This window comes from Grampus griseus, assembly GCF_964374135.1.
Source record: "Grampus griseus genome assembly, chromosome: 11".
Taxonomy (NCBI): domain Eukaryota; kingdom Metazoa; phylum Chordata; class Mammalia; order Artiodactyla; family Delphinidae; genus Grampus; species Grampus griseus.
The window spans coordinates 2,995,748-3,021,771 of NC_139005.1; the positions used below are offsets into that span (position 1 = coordinate 2,995,748).

General features: G+C 55.3%; 2 protein-coding genes across 5 annotated transcripts; one reads left to right on the forward strand and one right to left on the reverse strand.

Moving 5' to 3' along the window:
- Positions 1 to 6,098: 6,098 nt before the first annotated feature.
- ITFG2 (integrin alpha FG-GAP repeat containing 2) lies at positions 6,099 to 19,584 on the forward strand. Of its 4 annotated transcripts, none has more exons than XM_082665081.1 (12): positions 6,099 to 6,268; positions 10,101 to 10,196; positions 10,758 to 10,799; positions 10,894 to 11,065; positions 11,820 to 11,959; positions 12,401 to 12,549; positions 12,914 to 13,011; positions 13,125 to 13,178; positions 13,279 to 13,370; positions 14,469 to 14,586; positions 15,363 to 15,536; positions 19,342 to 19,584. In XM_082665081.1, exons 1-12 carry the CDS (start codon positions 6,173 to 6,175, stop codon positions 19,395 to 19,397), a joined length of 1,287 nt encoding a protein of 428 aa, XP_082521207.1. In that variant the 5' UTR covers positions 6,099 to 6,172; the 3' UTR covers positions 19,398 to 19,584. The 4 variants fall into 4 exon arrangements, with proteins under 4 accessions (XP_082521207.1, XP_082521205.1, XP_082521204.1 ...); XM_082665079.1 differs by lacking the exon at positions 19,342 to 19,584 and adding an exon at positions 15,648 to 16,909; XM_082665078.1 differs by lacking the exon at positions 19,342 to 19,584 and adding an exon at positions 15,648 to 16,909 and having other exon boundaries at positions 15,363 to 15,532.
- On the reverse strand, positions 17,866 to 25,171 carry NRIP2 (nuclear receptor interacting protein 2; the record flags this gene model as incomplete). The annotated part of the gene is made up of 6 exons (XM_082665082.1): positions 17,866 to 18,408; positions 18,727 to 18,779; positions 19,000 to 19,121; positions 20,294 to 20,376; positions 21,567 to 21,719; positions 24,983 to 25,171. 6 exons carry the CDS (start codon positions 25,169 to 25,171, stop codon positions 18,316 to 18,318), a joined length of 693 nt encoding a protein of 230 aa, XP_082521208.1. The 3' UTR covers positions 17,866 to 18,315.
- Between the last annotated feature and the right edge of the window lie 853 nt (positions 25,172 to 26,024).

Genomic DNA, 26,024 nt, shown 5'->3' on the forward strand with positions numbered 1-26,024 from the left:
TTTAGTAGCTCTGGTTTTTCTTCCCTGACACTTGGGAAGAGGAAAATATATAAACATCTAAACTACATTGGGACCAAGCGACTGAGTTTGCTTTGACGTTAGATTTGTCTGCTTCTGCCCAACCGATCCAGTGGAAAGTTCAAGCTGTCTTGGTTTCCTAACAGTGAAACCCCTGGTGTGACCCACGCCTGTCGCCCTTTACACAAGGGAAGAGGGAAGAACAGTCGTCAAGCCCGGCAGCACCAGCAGCCCCTCAGGCCCACTGTCCAGCTTGCGCCTTGGCCTTAGTGGGGACAAGCTTATGCTTTTTCCTCACCGCGCTTTGACCCCTGGCTTCTATAGCATTCTGGGGCCCTGGGAGAGAAGCCAAGGGGCGTGAGTGAATCACGCTGAGCCTCGGATGGTCTTGACTGCCGGCCAGAGCCTGTGTCTGCCCTTCTCCCTCGTCTGTGGGGGCTGTCTAGTCCTTTCTGCTCGGTGATATGGTTAGCCTGCCCACCACATGCCTGTACAGTTCCTTCCAGAAGAAATTTCTCTATACTTCACTGGAAGATGAATTTCTGTGGAAAAAGTTCAAGTCGTACAGCATGGCTGGTGCTAGAGCCAGGACTAAAATTTGGGTGTTCTTTTCTCCCAGTGCCACTGCTTGCTCTCTGCTGGGTTCACATCATAGCCCTGGGCTTAGGGTTTGTGTCTGGGTCTCTTTGGTACTTCAGGATTATACTTGCCCCTGCAGCCCATGATAATAGCTAACCCTCACTGAGCACTTCTGATGTAAGCCCAGCCTCACACAGATTAACTTAATCTTAATCTTGTAACTATCCTACAAAAAAGGTATTGCCCCATATTACAGATGAGGAAACCAAGGGTCAGAACTTAAATGGAAAGATGATCTGCCTGGAATGTGAGATGACCTCTTGAACAAATCCAAACTGCCCTGAGGTTCACGTGACCTTAGGCAAGTTGAGCCTCTTTGCTCATCTGCAAAAATGGAGACAGACAAAAAGCATGCCTGAGATTCCCTCCCCTCTGGATGCTTCTGTAGGATTCCAAGAATTAGAAACATAGCGAAAAAAAAACCCCAAACCATAACTGCACATCTGTAGAACCCTGGAAACTGCACAAGCCTTGGTTTATGTACCATTAAAACTGTCTTCTGGGCTTCCCTGGTGGCACAGTGGTTGAGAATCTGCCTGCTAATGCAGGGGACACGGGTTCGAGCCCTGGTCTGGGAGGATCCCACGTGCCGCGGAGCAACTAGGCCCGTGAGCCACAACTACTGAGCCTGCGCGTCTGGAGCCTGTGCTCCACAACAAGAGAGGCCCGTGCGCCGCGATGAAGAGTGGCCCCCGCTTGCCACAACTAGAGAAAGCCCTCGCACAGAAACGAAGATACAATACAGCAAAAATTAAGAGTTAGGACTTCAACATGCTCATTTAAAAAAAAAAGTTTTGGTACAGTGGCCAGAAGTCTTTAAGGTTAAAAATAAATGCACTACCTACTCCACTCTGCTTTGGGTCGGGTGCAAGTCTATTTCCCAGTCAGTCACACCCTCCTCACCAACCCTTAAATCTTTCCATATGCAGAGAATGTGTGGAGTAAAGAGAACCAGTGGCAACCAGAACTGAGCTGTTCCTGCAGACTACCACGTGGTCTCTGGAAGATCTTAAATGGGGTTTATCTTGTCCTAGTGCTGGTCCAAACGTCAAGTTCTATAGATTTTTATCTCCCGGGTATTTGCAGTCCCCGTTCCAGCAGCCCTTTCCCAGCATCCCCACGTGCCCCGACCCCATCCGCCTGTCCTGTGAAAGGCTCCCCCGCATTCCCGTGTGCGCCCCTGCGGGTCACCGTGTGCTGCGTCCCAGTCGACTCCCTCCGACCGCTTAAGCGCTGACTGCACCTTCCCAGCCCGTTTGGGCTGCAGGTCACACCCCGCGGGCCTGGGCCAGCCTGCCGTCCCAGCATCGGTGCACTGGACTCCACCAGCCACACCAGTCTGAGTGAGAGGGTGAACTGTGACTCTCATTTCAGTTGGAGAAATAACACGTGGAAGACATTTTAGCCAGGACTAGTACCAGGTAGTCCCTTTTTAGGAAACTATTGCTTGGAAATAGAGAAACAGTGGAACCTTCGATGCCTTATCCCTTCTGTCTTAAAGACCAACCTTCCCGGTCCCAAACCAGCACTCCTCAAAGCCTTGTAACCCTTAGGTTGAAAGGACAGTGGGCTTAGGGCAGTGCTGAAAAAAAGCCAATGCAAGTGTGAGAAGACATTCTTGTCCTCTTTCTGGAAATCGTTATTGCTGACTTTACGGCTGCAGTTCCCCAGCTGCTCGCCAACCTCGGATAACTCGGACGCACCAACTATCCTTAATTATAAAACACAACAAAACCTTATTTAGCACGTAATGAACACTCAATATACCACTGTGGGGGGCAAAGTGAGAACGTGAAAGACTCACAAAGTGGTTCTAGGGACGAATGGTCAAGAAAAAGCAGTGCCTTAGTGAACTGAGAGTTCCTTGCCTAGAAGAGAGGACCAGCCATACGCTGTCCCCCAACCGAAGACAAGCACGTTCCCTTCAGATCTCCAGTCTCCCGTTCCACGGTTAGAAGTGCCTCACACATAAAATGGTTACGTTTGTATTTTTTTTTTATTGAGGTGAATTTCACATGGTTTTAACCATTTAAAGCGAACAATTCCGTGGCCTTTAGTCCGGTTACAATGTTGCATAAGCACCACCTCTAGCCGCTCCCAAAACATTTTCACCGCCCTTCGCGCTTCAAGCCCATGTCCTGATGTTTGGGCTTCGGTGACAAGAACGACTGTCCATGCTTCAGTTAATGGCCAGTAGAGTCCTGAACAGGCAACAGCTCTGACGGGTTCTGATGGGGGCGGGCGGGGGAAACCACGAAAGTGCAGTGGGCTCTGAATGACCATCTCGCTCAGAGCAGGGCCCGCACTGCTGTTCTGCCTAACGGCTGCGTCAGGCAAGCGTGAGGACAGCTTTCTGCGCCTCGCGACCTCCAGAACCTTCAGCATGCTAAGGTGCACTGTGAACCACACTTGTGGAAGTCTCACTCTGAGCCCACTGGAAGCTCTGGCCCCACCCTCAGGATGGTGAGTGGCTCTGGGCCTCACAGGCAAAAAGAGATTCATTTCAAGGTCCTGTCTCCCCCCTGGGCACCCTAGGCCGACACCCTGAACAGGCCCACCCTGTCTACTCGTGCAGAAAGAGGGGGACGAAGAACCTCCCTAGAAACGCTTTCTGCTTAACACACCTCCCCTTCCCCGGCCATTCGCACGTTTCTACTGAAGCTATTGTTCGGCTACGCCCACACAAACACCGTATCCAAGTCATCTCACCAGGAAGACCGCCTGGTTAGGCAGTGCTGGGGAGGAAGCCAAAATCCACGCTGAGAGAGCGCTTGGCCTAAATGAGACGAGCTCTAGATAGTGCCGCTGGAGACCCGCCAACCATCTCACTAAAAAGGGCCAACAGGGGTCTCCTTGCGGAGCCAGGGCTCTGTCTGCGTGGCTCTGCCATGCCTGGGCCTGTGTTCCACTCACTGGGACCGTAACACTCACTGCAGTTAAAGTAACTGGCGCAGCGGGCAGAGGCATGGGGCAGGGAGGCTTGATTCTCGCCATGTTTCTCGGAGACCTATCTTTCCTTCCTTTCTAACTTTGTTTGGCCCTCTTGACAAAAGCCAAAAGGCACTGTATCCAAGTTGCAGTCATAATGACATGACCTTCATGAAATGACAAACACAGAGCAAACAAAAACAGGCACCCTGGCACAGGAAGGTCAAGAACAAGAAGCCCAAGTTATGAGGAGGATAAACCAAGGCACGGTGGGCGCCGGGTCAGGGTCCCATTTCAGAGAGCTGGGGCAGGCCAGGGCCCTGGGAGACAGGAGCAAGGTGATCCTCATCTATTTTGTCCTGGATTATTAATTATTTTATTTTACTATTTCATTCACAGGGCTGGGAAAAGAGAAAACAGTGGAGTCATACATACAGTGAAAAGAAACAATTCAGAACTAAATAAGTTTATACTTATTAGAGGGAAACATTTTAAAATTGATTGTTTTTCCACCCCTTAACCCTAGTATGAAGCTTAGGGTTTGAGCCAGGATGAGAGAACATGTGGTAGTGCGGTACAAAGCAGCTGCAACTCCTCCGTACGCAGATGGATTTAAAGCACCAGGTACACACATGGGACCCAGAGCCTTGGAATGGACCTGGCCAGCCCCACAATACACCACAAGAAACAGAAACCTAAGGGTACCTACAGTCCCCAGCGTCTGTCCAGACTATCTCCTCTTTGCCGTTCTGACCTACTGCTTCCTGTTCCCATCTTATCTGGCCATAAGAGCCACAGGATCTCTAGGGGCCATCCCCTCCCTAGCTATCACTTGTAAAGCATGTTGCACGTATATTATTTCATGCAATTAGTGCAACCACCCTGTGACCTTGTCTCCTTATTCCAGTTTTTTGGATGAATAAACGGGTTCGGCAAGATAAAGCAACAAGGCAGAAAATGATGGACGTGGGACTCAGACCAGAATTGTTTGAGCCAAAACCCCACGTCCTTTCTGTCATTGACTGCCAGAGTTCCTAGCAAAGTCCTCAGGCTAGAAATCACAGTCCCCTCCCCCGCCCCAGACAAAAAGGTCCTGCCCTCCAGGGCCTTCTCCCACTATGTTCAGATGTAGAAAGTAGGCCAGCCCTGATCCAACATCCCCAGGTGAGGTAGACGTCCTTATTTTTACAATGTTGACCCCTGAAAGACCAACGTGTAGATCAGTCTGGGCCTGCAAACCTAAACCTAAAAATATACCGAACACCTGTAGAATCTCACAAATAATACTTTTGATATCCTGATTGATGAGGCCCAAAGCAAGGCTGCACTGGATTCAACATGGAAGGTTTCCCCGAGGCCAGCCTTGATGGCGATGTCCCATTTACGCTACCGAGGGGGGCCCCCGAGGGAGGGAAGCAAGAGTTTTGTGCTGGGGGGACCAGAGCAGACCCAGAATCCCAGCGACCCCGATTTCTAGCCTGAGGACTTTGCTAGGAACTCTGGCAGTCAATGACAGAAAGGACGTGGGGTTTTGGCTCGAACAATTCTGGTCTGAGCCCCACCTCCATCACTTTCTGCCTTGTTGCTTTATCTTGCTGAACCCGTTTATTCATCCAAAAAACTGGAATAAGGAGACAAGGTCGCAGGGTGGTTGCACTATTTACATGAAACAATAATTGTGCAATGTGCTTTACAAGTGAGTTTCAAACTTTTACCCACAGGGCACACCCACCGTGGGACAAAAAAAATATTTTTTTGATAAGCCGGTATATACACGTATAAATATATACAATTGAAACAAAGGTTTCACAAAAATAATGCTTACCTTAACTACTCGAGATTACTTGGCATTTTCTCTCTCTTTTTTTTTTTTTTTTTTTTTGCGGTACGCGGGCCTCTCACTGCTGTGGCCTCTCCCGTTGCGGAGCACAGGCTCCGGACGCGCAGGCTCAGCGGCCATGGCTCACGGGCCCAGCCACTCCGAGGCATGTGGAATCCTCGCGGATCGGGGCACGAACCCGTGTCCCCTGCATTGGCACGCGGACTCTCAACCACTGCGCCACTAGGGAAGCCCTGCATTTATTCTATTTCGGTTTTTAAAAAGCTGGTCCGATTCACTACCCTCATTTCAAGACTCATAATGGGGAGCTACGCAGTTTTTTTTTAAACACTGTTGGAAACCACACACTCATCGGTTATTACGATTATTATGACTCTCAGGTATGGTCTGACGGCTGGGAATCTTCACTGCCAGGGCAACAAAGGACAAGGTCAAGGTTATTAGGTCGAGGCCGCGAAAGCCCTGTTGCCAAGGAAACGGCTCGGCCAGGCCAGCGTCGGCGGACCTGGGCGCGCAGAGACTGCGGAGAAGAGGAATGGCCCGAGGCCCTGTCACTCAGCCCCGCCCCCACGCCAGGCGCGCCCGGAAGGCCCGCCTCCTCTCAGGTTAAGCGAGGAAGGCAGCGATTGGAGGCGCAGGGGGTGACGTAAGCTCCCGCTGTGGGTGGGTTTCCGCTCGGGCGGCCGTCGGGAGGGGCTCGGGGAACACTTAGCGGGGCTCCCCGGTCCCTGAGCCCTGGGAACTGCGATGAGGTCGGTTAGCTACGTACAGCGCGTGGCCCTGGAGTTCAGCGGAAGCCTCTTCCCACACGCCATCTGCCTCGGAGACGTCGATAACGACACGGTCAGTGCATGCGCACTGGAGAGACGCAGCCCGTCTGCGACCGCGGGGTGGGGCGGGGTGGGGCGGAGCGGCGGAGGCCGCCCGCGGCGGCGTGTGCGTGCTGCGAGTGCGTACGGTGTGGGCGTGGACGGCGTGCGTTGCACGGCGGGCGGTGCGGGCACGGCGCTGAGAGCTGGATCGGGAAGTGCTGTGTGGGCGGCTGGGGTACCCGGCATCCTGGCTGGATTGGTCCGGAGCCCTGCTCCAGTGTCCTTCTAGGGACTCGCGTACCGGGTGCACTGCCTGGTCAGTCACTTGTTCCCAAGAGGAGTCTGTGAACTGTGATGGCCGAGTTCCCAGCTCCTCCGGGGCCGCCTTCCCTTTCAGAGCGTCGGAAGTAGGCTAAGAGCGCGCGTGCGGCTCTTGCGGGAGCACCTTCCGCACCAGCCGGCTCGGCCCGGCCCACCGGACTGCTCTCGGCGCTTGGCCGGGGCGTCTCCGCCCGGCGGGCCCACCTCGGTTGAGTTACTGGCTCAGTGTCCATGTCCCTTTCCTCCCCCAGCGGTCCTTCCTTTTCCCGTCGGTTAAGTGACTTAATACAGGTAGAGCAGGTGGAACTGTGTCTGGCATTCGGTTAACGCTCAGGACGCGTTAGCGTCGTCGGTAGCGTTTGATTATGGGCCGAGGGCTCTGCTGCGTTCTGGGAATTCAAAAGCCCCAGCCCGCAGGTAGCTCAGCGTGGGGCGGGGGAAGGGTGATAGAAGAATAGGGAAATGTAGTGAGGCCCATTGATTACAAGATGTAGAGGGTTCTGGGGTGAAGCATCCAAGGGAACGGTGGCCGTTGATGGTGTAGGACACTTTTTTCCATAATCTCAGTTTCATATGAAAAGCTAACAGAAAGGAAGTGCGCTTTCTGTGCCCTGCGTCCGCCTTCTAGAGACTGTCTCCCCACTGGTGTCGCCAGGCTTCCGTGGGGTCCTCGAGGGTGTGTATGCAAAGCACATGGTTGCTGTCCTCTCCTACCCTCTGACCCCGTCGCTTCTCTGCCTCCCTCACATCTCATCCTCACCTCCCTAACTTGTCTGTGCTCTCTTCCCAGGGAAAAAAATTCGGGCTAAAACGTCCCCATCACTCGCCCCCCAACCCCGCCCCCAGCCTCCTTTGCGCTGTGATGGAAAAAGTATTTTATGAGGCCTCTTGGCTCTATCCTGTCTAGGGAGGAAAAAGTTATTCCCATAAATTTGTGTTATGTTTTCTGGGCTCTCTCGTTTCTTCATATGCTCAGCAGTATAATTTTATGAGACAATCAAGGGAGGCATTTTAAAATAGTACATTAACAGAGTGACGTTAGATGTGCATTATTTTCTATTTTACCTGATTGTTTAAAAGGGCACATGTGCCTTTTTTCCCTAGCTTCACAGTGTCAGCTTTTTTTGGCAATTGTACTTTTCTAAGTGAATTGCACACTCAGTTCTGCAATATTAGGTATATCACACTACTTTTTTTGGGGGGGGGAGGGGAGGCGTGGGTGTGCCGTGCAGCTTGTGGGATCTTAGCTCCCCGACCAGGGATTGAACCTGGGCCTCGGCAGTGAGAGCGTGGAGTCCTAACCACTGGACCGCCAGGGAATTCCCTACCTCTTTTTTTTTTAAACCTTAGTTGTAAGCATTGTAAGCTCTGTAAGGATAGGAATTTTTAAAACTTTTTTTCACTGCTGTATTCCCAATACTTAGGATAGTGCCTGGGACATAGTAGGCACTCAGTAAATGTTTGTTGAATAAATGAGGGTTGTTATTAAAGGCAAATGTCATTATGTATCTCAAAGCAGTTTGAAGGGTTTTGCCTGTTATTAATAAATATAATTGAAAGAAAGGCAAGTAGGTGAGGTAGTTGGCTACTAGTCAGGTGTGGTACACTCAGCCTGCATGAGTATGGATAGAAATTTGGTACTGATTCTCCAGGCCAGCCTTTGGAGATTTGGGGCAGGAAAAATACTTATTTCATCCCATTAAACCAGTAACCTAAAGTTATTTGCGAGTAATTTATTTCCTGCTAAGTCGGAGGGAGAAGCCAGGGATAGAATACACACCCTCGAGAACCCCACAGAACCAGTGGGGAGACGGTGTCTAGAAGGGGGACGCAGGTCACAGAAAGAGCACACTTCCTTTCTCTGGTAGCATTTCTGACTGAAGGTGTACTCTGCAGCCGGGGTTCCTTAGTGTCACTGACCTCCAGAGGCCAGAGGCCAGAGCCAGGATGGACCACAGAGGAGCAGAAGTGCTGGGGAGCAGATGGGCGACCCCGGAATTGTGCTCATCCAGGTCACCTACTGAGTTGTATCTACTCACTCACCGCACTCACCGCACTGTTTTACAGTTTTATTCCTTCGTCTGTGCCCTTGTTAAACTGAGGTCCTTCTCAGCAGCTGTACAACTGTGGATCTGTGGCATTTGTCTTTGGGCCCCTAACGGGTTGTTCAGCTTTCCCTGAAAACTCAAGGGTTGACTGGGCATTCCCTTTCATTCTGATTTTTCTTTGTTAAAAAAAAATCTTTAATTTGTCATTAAGTAAACATTTATCGAGGGCCTACCATGGACTGTGGCATTTATTGAATGAATGTATAGAAAAAGAGTGAATTGTGTGAAAGATGCCAAGATCCCCAAGCCTTGGAGGCATTTAACTGGAAGCTGAAAACCCCCGTTATTCTTGCTATTTGTCAGTCACCTTTCTAGATGCTTCCCTCCGTTAGCTCGGTTCTCACGGCAACCTTATGAGGTGGATAGTCTTGTGATCCTCGTTTTATAGATGAAAAGATTCAGGCATAGAGGGCTGGATTCAAATTCAGGCAGCTGCGCTCGGAGGCTCTGCGCTATTCAGCCTTTCTCCTGTGTGTCTGCAGAAGTCCAGGGTGCAGAGGGTTTGATGTAAATAGATAAACTTGTTTTATGCTTCTATTATCTAATGTCCCCACCAGAAACTGCCATAACTATTAAAATATAATAAATGTAAGCTTCAAATCATTATTAATAAACCCCAATTTGTTTCTCATTTTTTCTTACTATTGATCTGTTATGTTTTTGTTGCCTTTAAAATTAAATCTCTTGAGAATCTAATATTCACTCTGAGGACAGGAAAGGGTGTTAGATGTCCCCCCAAGAAGGAATCATGAAAGTATTTCTGGAAATGGCATTTGGAGCCAGCTGGCTATCATCGTTATCCCCTTGAAAGGGCGGCCAGCCTTTGAGGAACCACTGGGAAATGGGGAGCCCACATGTAAACGGCGAAGAGGCTCCAGACCCTCCTGGGAGCTTAGCCACCACTAGGGGGCACCAGAGGCCCAGAGCTGGGATGCTGCCCCTCCGGCACCTCCACCAACCGTGTTCACTCAGACGCACCAACGTCGAAAGGCCTTGCCAGGGGAGGGAGGACCCCAGAGCTGACGTTGTCTTTATTTGGTCCCTGATTAAATATGAGCTCTGAAGTTAAATTCTCCAAAGGTTACGTATTTGGGGTCATTTTCCTAACGTATCCCATGTGTAAGGACAAATTAGAAACGCCGAAAGCAGGCATGTGGGGCATTGAGCTGTTCAGATGTCAGACTTTTCTGAGACGGAGCACAGATTCTGTATTGGCCCGTCTCTAACCTGCCCTGCCCTCAACACACACATACCCCTAACTGGAGATAAAGAACCTGGGAGACTGTGACTGTGTTGGTCTCGAAATCTTGCTAATAAAGTTGATGAAGATGCAGGTTGAGGTCTTGTGACTTCCGCAGAGTGGGCCCAGTCGAGAAGGGCTTGAGTGGCTCAGCAGGACCCCAGCCTAACCCTCTCTTCTCTCTCCATTTGAAGTTAAATGAACTGGTGGTGGGAGACACCAGTGGAAAGCTGTCCGTGTATAAGAACGATGACAGCCGGCCGTGGCTCACCTGCTCCTGCCAGGGAATGGTCAGTATTCAGCTCCCTGGGTCTCCAGGGGCAAGGGACCCCTCCTGCCCAGGGACTGTCGAGGCTGGGCCGCATGCATGAGCTCCCCAGCGTGTCCGAGGTCGCCAGCTACTGGTTAAGGGTTCATTTGAATCGGAGGGAAGCCCCAGGCTTCCCAGATGTCATGCGCACACACAGCCGGGCTGGTTTTCATTTTATGTGGTGCAATGACTCCCTTAGTTCTTCGTGGATCTGCTGAGGTTGTCTGATCGTACGAAGTGTAGTAGAAAATGGGGGCAGTCATTTGAATACTTGTAGAAGTATGATAGTCCGGCTCTATTGATGTAGTTTTTGTTTTGTTTAAGCCCAACTTGTCTTCAGTACCCCAGGTCCTTACACTGCTGTCTGGTGAACTGGACCCAGAGCACAGTAACGGGATTAGCCCGGCCTCTCGACGTGGGGCGTGCGCAGGAGTTTTCAGTGAATGACGGTGATGAGAAGCCCGCTCCGTGCTTCACAGAGGTTAGGGAGCACTGGGGACCCTTAGCGTGTCCCCCTGAGCCCCTCTCTCTTCTTTTGCAGCTCACGTGCGTCGGGGTTGGAGATGTGTGTAATAAAGGAAAGGTAGGAAGCCCAGGGTGCTGCGGGTTTCCCTCGGCCCATCCCCGACTCCTGTGCTCTGACGACCAGCCCCCTCCTCTGCCTCTGTCCCTCCTAGAACCTGGTGGTGGCTGTGAGTGCCGAGGGCTGGTTTCACTTGTGTGACCTTACGCCCACTAAGGCCCCGGATGCTTCTGGGCACCACGAGACCCTCGGCGGGGAGGAGCAGCGCCCAGTCTTCAAGCAGCACATCCCCGCCAACACCAAGGTCATGCTGATCAGCGACATCGGTGGGCATGGCTGTCTTGCAGGCAGCCAGGGAATAGGAGTCAAGGGGCAACAGAGCAGATCTCGAGGGAGCCAGGGGTCTCGTCAGTGTTTGGGCAGTTGTCGTGCATTTAACGCCAGGCTGCTGAGCTCCCGTTATAAACCAGGCATCGTTCCAGGCACTGGGATTGCAATAGTGAATAAAACAGACAAAAGTGACTGCCCTCTTGGACCTTTACTAGGAAGGGACAGAAAATAAACACTAGCAATGTGGTAAGAAAATTAAATAGTATATTCGAAAGTAGTGAGTGCCGTGGAGATCGCCCACGGAAAGGGGCTGGAGGGCGTTGAGGTCGAGTTGGCTGTTCTAAGTGGAGTTGTCAGGGGAGTCCCTGCCGAGAAGGGGACAGCTGATCAACAGCTCCAGGTTGCAAGAGAGTGAGCCGCTTGGATATGGGGCTGGTACTTGGGCCAGAGGCTGTCTCAAAGGTGCTGGTAGGGATATGGGTGCCCCAGGGCACTCGAGTCGTGTACCCGGGGAAGCAGCGACAGGCCCTGCGAGGCAGCTGTGTGGCTCTGGGTGCAAGAGCAGGCAGGGGAGCGGGTGCCTGGCTCAAGGGGTGACGTGGCAGGTCGGCAGGTGGGCCTGAGGTCGAACCTGATAACAAGTGCCAGTGGTGGTGGTGCTAGAGGGGCGGGGAGGAGGGCGTGCTTGTAGGACTGCAGCTGGCGAAGACAGGTTTGGCTCCAAACTCGTCTCATTTTCTGGATCCACAGATGGCGATGGCTGTTGCGAGCTGGTGGTGGGTTACACAGACCGCGTAGTCCGGGCTTTCCGCTGGGAGGACCTGGGTGATGGTACCGAGCATCTGACAGGGCAGCTGGTGTCACTCAAGAAGTGGATGCTGGAGGGTCAGGTGAGAGGCTGAGCATGGGGGCCACAGCCCAGGAGCAGGACGGGCCTCCCTCCTGGAGGGGGCTTGTGGGAGAACAGGCGGGGGCTGGGGCTCAGGGTGGGAAGGAGGGAAAACCACCTTGTTGACAGAGACCCAGAGGAGATCACTTCGAATCAGGGTCTTAGGGGAGATGGCCAGTAACAGGCCGACAGGAAGGAACATTGCGCTAAGAATTAGGGATGTGATGGTGGGTGTGTCGCGTCGGGATCCGCGCCTCGGGAGCGCAGGTGCTCCCTGTGGAGAGGGTGGCACCAGCAGGAGCCCCGTGGACGCTGCATGTCCCCCTGCTGCTGCCCTGGAAGGCTGAGGACATGTCCCAGGGCCCCTGCCTACCCCCGTCTTCTGCAGGCTTTCCCCTTTCTCTCGCCAGCAGTTCCCCTAAGCCCCCATTCTCTGGTGCAGGTGGACAGTCTCTCGGTGACTCCAGGGCCCATGGGTCTTCCTGAGCTAATGGTATCTCAGCCAGGCTGTGCTTACGCGATTCTGCTGTGTACCTGGAACACAGACCCTGGGCCGCCTCCCACCTCTGAGGGGCCCGAGGAGGGTACCAGGTAAGGGGGGCGGGCCTGTGGATGGTGGGGTGCCTGGCAGCGAGGTGGGCGCCCACAGCCGTGGATGGGTCTGTGGTTGGAGCAGCTTCAGCTGGGTCCCGACACAAGCACCTCTGCCCCATGAAGGAAGATTATTTCGGGACCCAGGGAATCCTGACCCTGACGCAGCAACTGGAAGAGGTTCTGAGATTCCAGCCTGGCAGCTCCGTCCCTCTCTCTCGACTTGCCCACTGGCCCAGGTGGGGTGGGCGATAGGTCTCCCAGCTGATTCACGTCCTGGAAACTCGCACAGAGATGGGGCCCACGCGGGTCCGGAGAGCCAAGCTCTGTTGGGCTCCCACTTAGCCGCCGTCCCCCACCACAGGGAGACCCCCGCTGCCCGAGACGTTGTGCTGCACCAGACGTCCGGCCGCATCCACAACAAGAACGTCTCCACTCACCTCATCGGCAACATCAAGCGAGGTGGGGCGGGGCGGGGCGGGAGGTGCAGGGGGGAGGGGGGAGGGGAGGTACAGCCTTGCCTTTCGCGTTTCCTTCTTCCGGTCCTTCTACCGCCCCTCCCTCTGCGTCCGCAGGCCGCAGCCCCAAGAGCGGCGCCTCGGGCCTCTTTGCCCTCTGCACCCTGGATGGTGAGTCCCTCGGGTCAGCCATGGGCCGTGCAGGGTGGGCAGCGGTGTGCCCGGGGTCTGCGCAGGGTTCTGCCCCCAGCCTGGCCGCCTCTCCCCGCAGGGACGCTGAAGCTCACGGAGGAGGCGGACAAGCTGCTGTGGTCGGTGCAGGTGGACCACCAGCTCTTCGCCCTCGAGAAACTGGACGTCACGGTGAGTGGGGGCCCTTGGGGGCCATTCTCCCTTCTCCGCTCACTCCGCCTTTCCCTCAAGGCTCCCTAGACAGGCCTGGCCCCCGAGCTCCGCTCACTCCACGGGCTCAGCGCTGTTCTCTGTGCCGCTGGGGAAGCTCCCATTTCAGCAGAGCCGATGGCTCCAAAGAGAAGCACCTTGTTCTTAGGGTCCAGAACTGAGTTGCTCGCCCATCTGCAGATGTCCGCACATCAGTGTGTGTTCACCAGAGCTGTGGCCCCTGGGTCGGCAGGTGGGGCTGCGCTGATGCGGCCGTTGTGCCTGCTTGAGGGTCTAGGAGAAGAGGCGTGAGGCTCTGAGGTCAGGTCAGGACAGGCCCGGCTCTGAGTTCCAGTTTTGCCACCTCCCGGCCGGGTGGCCTTGGGTGAGTGAGCTTGTCTCTGTAAGCTGGCGCTTCCTCAATATAAAATGGGAGTGACGTCACTTCCTCAATGTAAAATGGGAGTGACGTCACTTCCTCAATATAAAATGGGAGTGGCATCGCCTCTACTACTTAGGGTTGTCGCGAGCACTTTCGGGGGGGCGGCTCATTCAGCAGCCCCCTCTGGTGCCAGGTGCCGGGACATGTTCGGTGAGAAACGCAGGGGGTTTGCCTTCCCAGCTGTTTGTCACCCGGAGCCGAGTCCACAGCTCCCGTAATTTCATCCACCCGGTCAGGAAGCCTTTCTAAAACAGCTCCTGGGGACTTCCCTGGTGGCGCAGTGGTTAGAAATCCGCCTGCCAAAGCCGGGGACACAGGTTCGAGCCCTGGTCTGGGAAGATCCCATGTGCCGTGGAGCAGCTAAGTCCATGCGCCACAGCTACTGAGCCTGCGCTCTAGAGCCCGCGAGCCACAGCTACTTAAGCCCGCGCGCCTAGAGCCTGTGCTCCACAATAAGAGAAGCCACCGCAATGAGAAGCCCGCGCGCCGCAATGAAGAGTAGCCCCCGCTGGCCGCAACTAGAGAGAAAGCACGCGCGCAGCAACAAAAACACAACGCAGCGAAAAATAAATAAATTGAAAAAATAAAATAAAACGGCTCCTGGCCACCCCTGCATCCCTGTCTCTGGCCTTTTTCAGGGCAACGGGCACGAGGAGGTGGTCGCCTGTGCCTGGGATGGACAGACGTACATCATTGATCACAACCGCACCGTCGTGCGCTTCCAGGTGGACGAGAACGTCCGTGCCTTCTGTGCAGGTGGGACCCTGCCCTGCGCCCCTTGCTAAGCACACCTGTCCCCCTTGCTTCCACTCTCACTGCGGCCCCTGACACCAGTCTTCGTAAACAAACGAGTTCTTCAGCTCTTCGGTTAGAGGGTGTGAGTGGGCACCAGATTGCCATCTTTACAGTTTTAACTAAGAGGAGATAAAAGACAGTGAAGTGTCTATCTTTGGATATTTTAAAGAATCAGATATGGGGGGCGGGTTGTTCAGAAAAAGAAAGAGTTGGATGAGTTCTTGTCTGCCTGCTGTGTGGAGATATGGGAAAGTTCCTCCCCATCTGAACATGTCAGGACTCTGAAGACTGTTCTCCAAGTTCCATTCTCTTAGTTCCAAATCGGGGACCTTGGGAAGCAGCGTTAACTCCTTTGGGGGTGTCTCTGGTCACTAAAATGGTAACACTTGAACGACGCGCTGGTGCCACATTGCAGTGACCTGGGAAGAGGGATCACCACCCAGGAGAAGCCGCCCCGCGTTACCCTGGGGCTGTCACTGAGATGGGAAACCAGCATGTGTCACCTCCTAGGACACTGTCCTGCCTGGGCTTTGTTACTGTGGTTCTCCGTATCTGGAATGGGCCAGATATTTTACGTTTTACCTGCTTTACTGAGTTCCCAGCAAGGAAGAAATAGAGGGCCTTTAGTTTTCTGCTTGGCGTCCACGGGTGGATAGAAACTGCTGACACAAATGCCGCCCGCGCCGGGCATAAACCTCCCCAACCTTTTTCTCCTACCCCCGCCACCCCTCCCCCAGGCCTCTACGCCTGCAAAGGGGGCTGCAACAGCCCCTGCCTCGTGTACGTCACCTTCAATCAGAAGATCTACGTGTACTGGGAGGTGCAGCTGGAGCGGATGGAGTCCACCAACCTGCTCAAAGTGCTAGAGGCTGAGCCGGAGTTCTGCGGCCTGCTGCGGGAGCTGGGGGTGGGTGAGTCCTGGGGGCGGGGCTGCTGCGGGAGCTGGGGTGGGGGAGTCCTGGGGGCGGGGCTGCTGCGGGAGGCCAGGTCCCAGCAGACCCACCAGCCCCTCTTGCCCGCAGACCCTGACGACCTCCCCGCCGCCCGGGCCCTGCTTCACCAAACCCTCTACCATCCCGATGGGCCGCCACAGCGTGCCCCCCCAGGCCTCCGCGATGCCTCCTAGCTGGACCACCGTCTTGGCTAAACGGGACCCTTCTGAACCTCCCCACCCCGCAAGCTGTCCACGGTGTTTGCAGGACAGGGAGCGCACATTATAGAGGAGGGATGGCGGCAACCCTCGGGGGACTGGGAACTGTAGACCTCATGGTCTTTCTGGTGAAGGAGGAGACGAGTTGCTCCTCTGCCCCTTTCCTCGTGTGCCTGGCCCATCACACCGGTAGGCACTGCCCCCTCCCCAGAGCTCCCCACTCTTGTTGTGTGGGAAACAGACTTGTTTGTGAGGAGGGACTACAGATCTCTCACTGCTCCCCAGCCAGACTTTGGGGCCAGTGACGCGATGGCAGTGAGGCCCCACCCCCAAGTTCCATCTTTTGTGGCACGGCTCCAGGTCACTGACGTCACTGATTGTTACACGAATGGCGAACCACAGATCTTTGACTTATGATGGGTTTCACTCTCATAAATCCATCGTAAGTTGAAAATATTGTAAACTGAAAATGCATTTCCCACACCTCACCTACCGAACGTCACAGCTTAGCCTACCCTGTGATAAACGTGCTCAGAACACTTACATCAGCCTCTAGCTGGGCAAGGTCACCTAACGTGAAGCCTGCTTTATAGTAAAGCGAGGGATATGTCACGTAATAAACTGAACACTGCACTGGAAGTGAGAAGCAGGATGGTTGTCAGTGTATTGGTTGTTCGCCCTCATGATTTTAAAGTCTGATGCGGGTTTGCAGTCCAGGCAGGCCACGATCAGAACGATACCCTGGGCCACGTATATCCCTTCTTCTCTTGCTTCCTGTGCTCTGAATCAGTGGTCTTCGAATTGTAGGTTGCGATCCTTTGTTGGGTTGTGGTCGGCAATTTTTTTAAATAAATGAGATAGAGTAGACTAAGTAGGACCAAAAATATGGGAGTATGTTGCTCACGTGTAGGGAAGGATTGTTTTGTTGTACTTGTGTGTGTCCGTGCACGTGTGTGTAGTGAGTGCAACGTAGAATACACTTCCTGCTGAGTTGTGTTCAGAGGAGTTGGAAAGCCACTGCTGTCAGTTATAGTGACCCCAGCCAGAGGGGTCAGCCCGAGGGAATGTCCCCCTTCACATATCCTTCTGTAAGGGAACAAGGGCAGAGTGATCATTCAGTGTCTGAGAAGCAGAGAAGGACACTAGCTAGGACAAACAGGTGTTTATTCAAATGGGGAAGCCACTGAGCTGAGGGCCTCCTTGGGCCTGGGTCTGCAATTGCAGAAGCAAAGGAGGCGGAAGGGAGGGGGACAGGGAGAGGCCCGGGAGAGCAGGGGTCGAGGAGCAGGGCCAGAGGGGCCAGCGCACTCTCACACCTGTGCCAGTGAGCCCCTCTCCTCTCCTCTGGGTGCAGAGGACTCAGCTGAGAAAGGTATGGCCAGGGCTCACGGCAGATCCTGGTTCTGCTCAGATCTAATCTACTCCAGGCTCAGGGTTTTGACTCCGAGCTGAGTGTCCTAGTCCCCTGGTCGGGTTAGTTACACCACTGTCTTCCTCTCCCCTAATCCAACATATGAGAGACTCAAACCAGCCAGAGAGGCACCCGGGGGCCTGGCCCTTTGAGGTTTGGGCTCTTCACAGGGAAGGTAGCAAAGCCTCCTTGTGTCTTTGCTGGACTCAGGGCCGGGGTGGGGGGGTTGGGTAGCCACTGATGCCAGAAAAAACCAGCTCAAGCTCAGGAGGCCAGAGATGAGGGGTGGGAAGAAGGTCTAATGAAGTGGATAGTTCTAGAAATAAGAAGGAATATTGGTCAGGTTAAGTCTGGGTCCTGGCAACGTCACCATTCCTGTCTGCCTTGGGGGGCCATTCCCCACAGGGCTCTCCACACATGCCCAGTGGGTGAGGAAGCAGGTGGAGGGTACGTATCTGGAGTAAATAGTAGAGGTTTACCCAAGGTTTGCGCAGGGCATCAACTAATAACTGGCTTCAGACGTTTGCAGCCCCAGAAGAGGCAGCCGATGAAGGAACCCCCGGCCCTCATGGGCTAGGCATTCCTCTACTGTTGTGGTGACCGTTTCTCTCCCGCTCAGCTGTGCGCAGATCAGAGAAGTGGACACGGCAGGGCCAGGGGCCCGGGCCGGGGAGGGGGGCAGGCTAGTTGTGAGGCGAGCCACGCGGAGTCAAGGCCTCGACGGTGTGCGGGGTGGACGGGGCAGGCAGGGGCCAGCAGCAGCCTGTAGCCTTGGACTCGGGCCACCCCATGCTGTGCCAGGGGCCCAGCCAGGACCCCGCTCTGCTGGTGTCCTTTTCTGAGTCCTGACTTAGCTCCGCTCTTCTTGGGACGGCGGGGATGAGAGAGGACGGGGAAACCAGAACTCTGAGATCGCGGGCCCTCTCCAGGGAACATTCCTCCTGGGGGATGGGGCAGGTGCTGAGAAGCAGAGGAGTGTGGCCGACTGGGAAACGGGAAAGGGGCCAGGGTGGTGACAAGAGGGTCAGACCCAGCTGTCCCAGCTACCTGGCTCTAGTCATGCCCCATCCCCCCATGGCTCTTCCCTTCAGGCAAGGAGCTTTCCCCTGGGGACCATCTGGGGCAGCGGTCACTGGTCCGGCTCTTGGTGCAAAGGCAGGAAGGGCAGCTCAGGGAGGGGGGCTTTCAGCCGCAGCACGCGATGCTCCAGGTCAATGCAGCACTGTGGGGTTGGGGGACAGTGAGCTCACCTGGGCAGGTAACCCCTCTCCCAGCCACGCTTCTTTGTTCCCCTCCGCCTTCCCACAGCACCCTGCTCTTTTCTCCTCCCTGTTGCCACTCACCTGGACCACTATCATGGAGGGACCCAGTTCTCCATATTTTTCACAAATAAGGAACCTCTAAGCATCGAGGGTGAAATTCCACATCTCCAAGTCCGTCTCATCGGAGCCTGGCCCATGCTTCCACACCCGTGCCCCCTACTTCTTTTCCCCAGCGCTCGGGGTCAGGCCCTGGGTGTGGGTGTCAGCATCCTCCTTACCTTGAGAGAGAGCAGAGTCTGCAGGCCAAGGCAGAGTTCAGGACTCTCCACATCTGCGGGAACCGTTTGAGAATGCTGCTGTCCTCCTGTCAGCACTCGCCCCTTCTCTGCTCCCCCCACCACCCCAGGCCAGAGAACCTTGGGGATAATCAGAGCATCTTTGGGGGTACCTTGTCTGTGCTGGCAGGAGCTGACAGGCTCTGCCTTCGCCCCGCCCAGGAGGGAGAGCTGTAAGAGCAGAGACGCGGGGATGCTGACGGAGAGGGGACTTACCTACCACCTGGGCCGAGCACGCCACGGTTGCCTGGCCCAGCTGTAGTTCCAGCTGCTCCACCTGGGCTGGGGGCCCAGGCGCCAGGTCCCCAGATGGGGCTTTTAGGACCCTCTTCCCTAACCTGTGGTTGGGAAGCAAGGCTTATGGCCACCACAGCCCCCCATGCTGCTAGTCCGCTAGTGTCCCTCCCCGCCATGCTTTGGATTCTCAGCCAACCCTGGACCCACGTGGGGTCTAAGTCCTGTCTTCTCTGCCAGAGCCCCTGTCACCTCTTTTCAAAAAAGTAACAGCTTGGGACTTCCCTGGTGGTGCAGTGATTAAGAATCCACGTGCCAATGCAGGGGACACGGGTTCAAGCCCTGGTCTGGGAGGATCCCACATCCCGTGGAGCAACTAAGCCCGTGTGCAACAACTACTGAGCCTGCGCTCTAGAGCCCACGAGCCACAACTACTGAGCCCATGAGCCACAACTACTGAAGCCCACGTGCCTAGAGCCTGTGTTCTGCAACAAAAGAAGCCATCGCAATGAGAAGCCCACACACTGCAACGAAGAGTAGCCCCCGCTCGCCGCAACTAGAGAAAGCCTGTGCGCAGCAACAAAGACCCAGCACAGCCAAAAATAAATAAATTAAAATAAATAATTTTTTTTAAAAAAGTAACAGCTTTATTGAGATACAGTTCATATACTGTGAAAGACACCCTTTTTCTTCTTTTTTTGTCTGTGCCACGTGGCCTGTGGGATCTCAGTTCCTGGACCAGGGATTGAACCCAGGACACGGCAGTGAACGCTCTGAATCCTAACCACTAGACCAGCAGGGAACTCCCAAAAGTCACCCTTTTAAAGTAGACAACAGAGGGACTTCCCTGGTGGCGCAGTGGTTAAGAATCCGCCTGCCAATGCAGGGGACATGGGTTTGAGCCCTGGACTGGGAAGATCCCACACGCCGCAGAGCAGCTAAGCCCGTGTGCCACAACTACTGAGCCTGTGCTCTAGAGCCCACAAGCCACAGCTACTGAGCCCACGTGCCACAACTACTGAAGCCCGCACGCCTACAGCCCGTGCTCTGCAACAAGAGAAGCCACCGCAATGAGAAGCCCGCGCACCACAATGAAGAGTAGCCCCCGCAACTAGAAACAGCCCACACGCAGCAACGAAGACCCAACGCAGCCAAAAATAAATAAATAAAAATAAAGTAGACAACAGAGTTCTGCCACCATCACTAATTTCAGAATATTTTCATCACCCCAAAAAGAAGCCCCCTCCCTACCCATTCTTTTGGGCCCCCGTCTTACCCCAGGCGGCTGAGGCATCCAGCGGAGATCTGATTGTAGTGGGTGCCCGTGTCCACGGCCACCTGAAGAACCTGGTCCTGGCACTGAGAAAAGGGGGAGGGGAGGGGACTCCGTGAGTCCCCAGGGGGTAGTGGGGAGAAAGGGTTGGGACTGGCTCTGTCACCTTTCCCAGCCCCTGATGGGTCCCTTTCAGAAATGAGTGAAGGGCTGGGAATTCCCTGGCGGTCCAGTGGTTAGGACTCCACGCTTTCACCGCCAAGGGCACGGGTTCAATCCCTGGTCAGGGAACTGACATCCCACAAGCCGCTGAGTGCGGCCTCCGGGCCACAAAAAGTGAGTTAAGGGTGTTTTTTTTGGGACTCGTACAGTTGAGCAGAAATGGGTCAGATACGGAATCAAGAAAGGAAGTAAAGCCGCAGGCGGTGAGAGTGTCCTTTGGGGAGGACTCGCCCCAAGTGTAGGTCTGTGCCTGTGCTTGTTGACAGTGGTGCCGAGGGCCTCCCGTTAGATGAATCGGGGGTGGGGATGAGGAGGGATACCTGGTTAGGAAATTAGATGTGGGGAACAGATTCCCCACCGCAGGCGAAGGAAGACAAGGTCGCTTCCTCTTAGATAAAAACAGACGTTTGGGTTTGCACTTGGATACCGCAAAACACATTGTTTTCTCCTTCCACACTGTTTGCTGAGGTCTGCTGTGCGTGGGCACGTGGAAGGGGCAGCAGGGGAGGCCGCTCCCCAGCATGCAGGGGAGTGGAGGGGCACCAGTGCACGGAGAGTGTTAAGGCTGTGGGTTGTGAGTCTAGAGCCTTAGATGTTGAGCCGGAGGAAGGGCTCTTCCATTGGGAAAGTCAGGGGAGCTTTCCCGGAGGCAGTGACAGCTGAGGCTGGAAGGATCGGAGAACGTGAACCTAGGATGACAGGCAGAGGAAGCATGGAGCAAGGATGGGCGGAAGGGAGGGCACGGCTCGGCGTTGGCTCTGGGGATGACAAGGCTGTGATCCGGAGCACGTGAGCTTTCACGGGAGGGCTGCGTTATCCACACGTGCGCACCGTTTGTGTGTGGAGCACACTCACGTTTAAAGATGATACTTTGCTCAAGGAAAGGGAGTCGTGTACACCTCGGAAAGACGGGGCGGCGAGGGGCAGGAAGCAAAGGACACGGAGGATCCCAGTCTATGGCCCAGCCTGGGGAGAGGGCTCTCCCATCCCTCCCTCACCACTGGGGCAGAAGGGAGAGTGGGTGAGGGGAGCAGGCCCGGGAGGGGGGTCTCACCTTGCAGTTGACCAGAAGAGCTGGCCTCTCTGTCTTGCTGGTCTTCCTCCTGGTCTCCTGGCCGTGGATCGCGGCCAGCACCAAGGGATGCTCCCCCTGAGGCCGGCTCGGGTTCCCCTCCACCAGACGCCGCTGGATCACGTTGTGCGGTTGCTGCTTCCATCACAAAACGTGCAGATGCTCAGTTCTCCCTTTACAAATCCCAGGCCGTTCTCCCCAGTCCCGCCCCGCCCCTGAGTCTCCTGGGAGTAAGAAGGGGTGAGAGCTTCCCCAAGGATCCCAGCAGTCAGATCATTATAGCAGAGCTAGTCCCAGTATCAAACCATGCCATTTTCCAGGACCCCAATGTATTGCTCAGTAATGGAGAGATGGGGAGGGGGGAAGGGTCTCTCCTCGGTTAGACAGACGGGACATTTCAGGCACTCGCGTGATGCTGGGGGGGAATTCTGTCTCAAGTCTACAACACATATTCTTGGGGACACTTTTTCTTTTTTTCTTCCTCTGACCTCATCCTTCTGTGGGTCGCAGATCCCAGAGTTGATGGTGTGATGAAAAGAAGTCAAAGTAGCAAGAACAAACAAAAAAGAAAAAAAGTCCAAATCTAAACTAGGAAGCTGGGGGAGTTCCCTGGTGGTCCAGTGGTTAAGACTTGGTGCTCTCACTGCCGGGGCCCAGGTTCCATCCCTGGTCAGCGATCTAAGATCCTGCAAGCTGTGAGGCAGGGCCAAACAAACAGCCTAGGAAGCTGGGCGTCATCCTCACTGTCCTCCACCTGAAGCCACCCCGCCACGTCCAGTCACGTCTAGATTCTGCCAGCTTCGCCTCCTGTATTCACGGTCCACCTCTCTTTCTGTTACTGCTTCGTTCACACCTCAGCACGGCTCTCCTGAGTCCCTGGGACGCCTCCCTAAGTCCGTAAGGACGTGTCTCTCAAATCCACCTGCTCAAAGCCTGGGAGTCTCTGAAACTCTTGCTACTCCAAGTGCCGTCCTCAGATCAGCAGCTTTACCACCACTAGAAAGCTCCTAGAAGTGCAGAATCGGGACCTACTGAACTGGAGCCTTGTTTTAACAAGATGCCCAGATGACCTGTGTGCACAGTAAGGTTTGAGAAGCACAAAGCGACATGTCAAACTAAGCCTGTCACTCCGCTGCCTAAAATCCATCAGAGCCCTCCCCTCCCCACCGTGCTTACGTGGAGGTGACAGCCCAGGTGACCCGGCCACTGCCTCATCTCCCCCCACCCCCCACCCCCGCTGTGCTCATCGGCCCCAGCGCCCCCTCTGGTCACCTGGAGCAGGCTGCCCGTCACCTCCATGCCTCTGCTCCTGCACACCCTTCCTTCTGAAACTCCTCTTCTCACCCTTCTCTAGGCCAGACTGGGCCACTGGCTCAGGAACTACTCTTTATTTGGACAGAGGCTTTTATTTTATGTCTGGGGTTCCAAGGGCATGCTGTAATTCACGCAGGGTCCACCCCCTCCAAGAAGCCCTGTCTGACTTCTTCCCACTCTTCCCTCCACACACCAGGCGGGGGCAGCGTCCTGTCCCATGGCCCCCTTTGTCACGCGTCTCAAAGCTGTTATCTGCCCTTGAGGTCAGGTCTGTATCTCATTCCTCTTTGCATCACAGGGCTCAGCTCAGCATACAGCAGGCATTCCCTAAATGCTCACCGAGAAATGACTGTGTCCCTCCGGGCTCCACACTTGCTTCCCCACCTGCCCTCTCTCCTTGGGAGCCTGGGATTGTTTTTCTACCCTTGCCTTAATGAGGCCCTTGAGGCTGCTCCCGCCGACAGGCTGCCAGCAGGAGACCTAGCTCTGGGAAAAGGGCAGCAGCGAGCTCTGGGAGCGGCTGGGAAGGGCAGCTCTGTGGCTTCCAGCTCTCCTCCCACCTGTCCCACGAGGGATGCAGGCTCAGGCCCCCAAATGCTGTGTCTTCACTCCCGAAGCCATGCAAGGTAACTGCTCCGTGTCGGTCCGGGAGGTCCTGAGGGCAGAAGGCTGGACCTGCCACGCTGGGGCGGCAGTGTCAATAGAGCCTCTTCGCCAGGGCCGAACAGATGAGGGATGGGCCGCAGAGGGCAGAGGCTGTGATTTCCTAGCCACTGAGAGCCGAAGAGCCTGCTTCCCTGCTCTGTGTCTCAGCTCTGCTGCCTCTTTGCAAGGAGGTTCTCTGAATTGAAGTCTCAGTCTGGTCGCCTTTCCCCTTGCGGCGCTGCTGGGCCGGGCTCCTGGAGGGTGAACATTTGGCTGGGAGGAATGTGGAAAGGTAGGGCTCTTTCAGGAAATGCAGCGAGGGGCTGCATCTGGCTCCAGGTTTCCGGGGAGAAGGGGCCGCCAGAGTAGCCTGGAAATGGCCCCATACACCTCAGGTTGCAGGAGTCCCTCCTCTCAGACCCCCTGCCCAAGAGATGAGAGGACAGAGTACCGCAGCCTTTCAACAGAAGCCCTCTCGTCCTCTGTGAGCCAGAGCCATCGCATCTTCTCCGGACCTTGTGGGTCCTACTTTCTCTCTCAGGCTAAGTGGAATAGTATGAGTAGCTGGAGGGACAACAGCCTTTAGACAGAGCTCCCAATTACCCAGGCACTCTGCTAAGTCCTTTACAGGTATTAGCTCATGTAACTCTTACATCCCTGTGAGGTACATCCTGTTAATTTGATCCTCATGTAACACATGAAGAAACTGAGGCTCAGAGACATAAAGAGACTTGGCTGAGTTGCTAAGTGCCAGAACCAGGATCTGAACCCAAGCATCCCGGCTCCGAGGAAGGCCACTCTCTCAGCCCCTCCCTCTGTCAGAGGGGAGTGAGTATATGCAGCTGTCCCCTGACTCACCCACCCCTCGGTGTCGCTCCCTGACCCCGTTCCCTCGGGAGGCCACGCTGCTGCAGGGGGGTGGAAGGAAAGGAGGCTGGAAGGGCCACTGCACCTGCAGGGAGCAAGGGGGCCCTCAGGAGCCCGACGCCCAGGCAAAAGCCGCGGGAAGCCCTGGTGTTCTGGCGAGGATGGGGCGGGGGGGCACCGAAGGTCCAGTCCCAGTGTGAGAGGACCTGTGGTGTAGGCAGAGGAGGGAATCGCGACCTTGAACCCGCCGGGCCCAGCGGCAAACGACTGCTCCAGGGGCTCCCGGGCCCCACAAACCTCTGCTCTAACAAGTGCTCCTCTCTGCCCCCCTAAGACAAGCCTGGGGCTCTTTGGGGAAGCTGAGCAATAGATAGGGTCCCCCAGAGCCACCAAGCCGTGGGAACACGCCAGTGAAGAGCCGGGAACGGTCAAGGTGAACCCACAGGTCAGGGCTGCCTCTCCCCTCCCCGTGGGCAGGGAGGGGCAGCTGGAGGCTGGGGTCTGCACCCTCCGGCAGAGGAGAGAAGGGACCCCGGCCCCCCAGGGGTGGGGAGGGGGGAGGGCAGCCTCACCCAGTCTTTGGAGGTGCCGAGCCTCTTGAGGCCGTCCAGGGGGAGCAGGTCGGCCGAGTCCTTGTGCAGGAACCGGGTGGCCTGTCTGTGCTGGCGCTGCGGGCTGCTGGCTCGGCCCCGCAGCTCTGCCTCCTGTCCCCTGTCCCCGGCATCTCCCTCCTCCCTCGGGGCGTCCGGCCGGACGCTCATGACCCCCGCGGGCAGGCCGGGGGCTCCTGAGCGGTCTTGCCCACCGTCCTCTCTGCTTCCTCCACCCGGCAGCTTTCTGCCTGCAGCTCTCCCAACCGGAGGGCCTCAGCGGAGGGAAGAAAAGAGGAAGTAAATAAATAACGTGCAGGAGCGGCGACGTCAGACACCAATTTCCAGAGCTTGCAGTAGAGGGAGCGGGGCTCCGGCTGGAAAAACCCAGCCCTGGTAGGCTCTGCAGCCTCGCCAGCTCCTGGGTCCTGGCCGGAGTGGGCGGCCGCGGAGTGCTTCTGTGTGTGTGTGTGTGTGTGTGTGTGTGTGTGTGTGTGGCTGAGAGGGTGGGTGTATCTGTGCTGTAAACTGTCAAGGTGTCCATGCCAGGTTGTTAGAGAGGAAGTGTGTGTCAGTGTGCGGAGGTGGCAGCCCGCGTGCTCGGGGCGTGTGTGGGATGCAGGGCACATATCTCTGTGCGCGTGTCTCCTGGGCTGCCCCGCCGTGCTCTCCACCTGGGGTTCTCCGCAGCCCCGGGGCTGGGACACAGGCCAACACTAGGTTCAGAACAGAGAGGGGCAGCATCACAGTGTCCCCGCTCCTTTCCTCCCTCTCAGCAGGAGCCTCCCCCCTTCCTGGGCCTCAACCTTTCAGCATCCTTTGCTTGTTTAGGCTGGGTTCTGGGTTCCAGGGCTGGCTAAGAACAGCTGTGAATCTCCCTGCAATTAGGGCCCCAGCTTCCTCCTCTCCTTTATGTAAGGCTCATCGAGTCCTGGCTTCTTTTTAAAAAGTTATAATTCAAGCATGCAGAAAGTTATAACTTTTTTTTCTCTTTTCATTAGAAAAGAAAAAAAAAACTGCTACA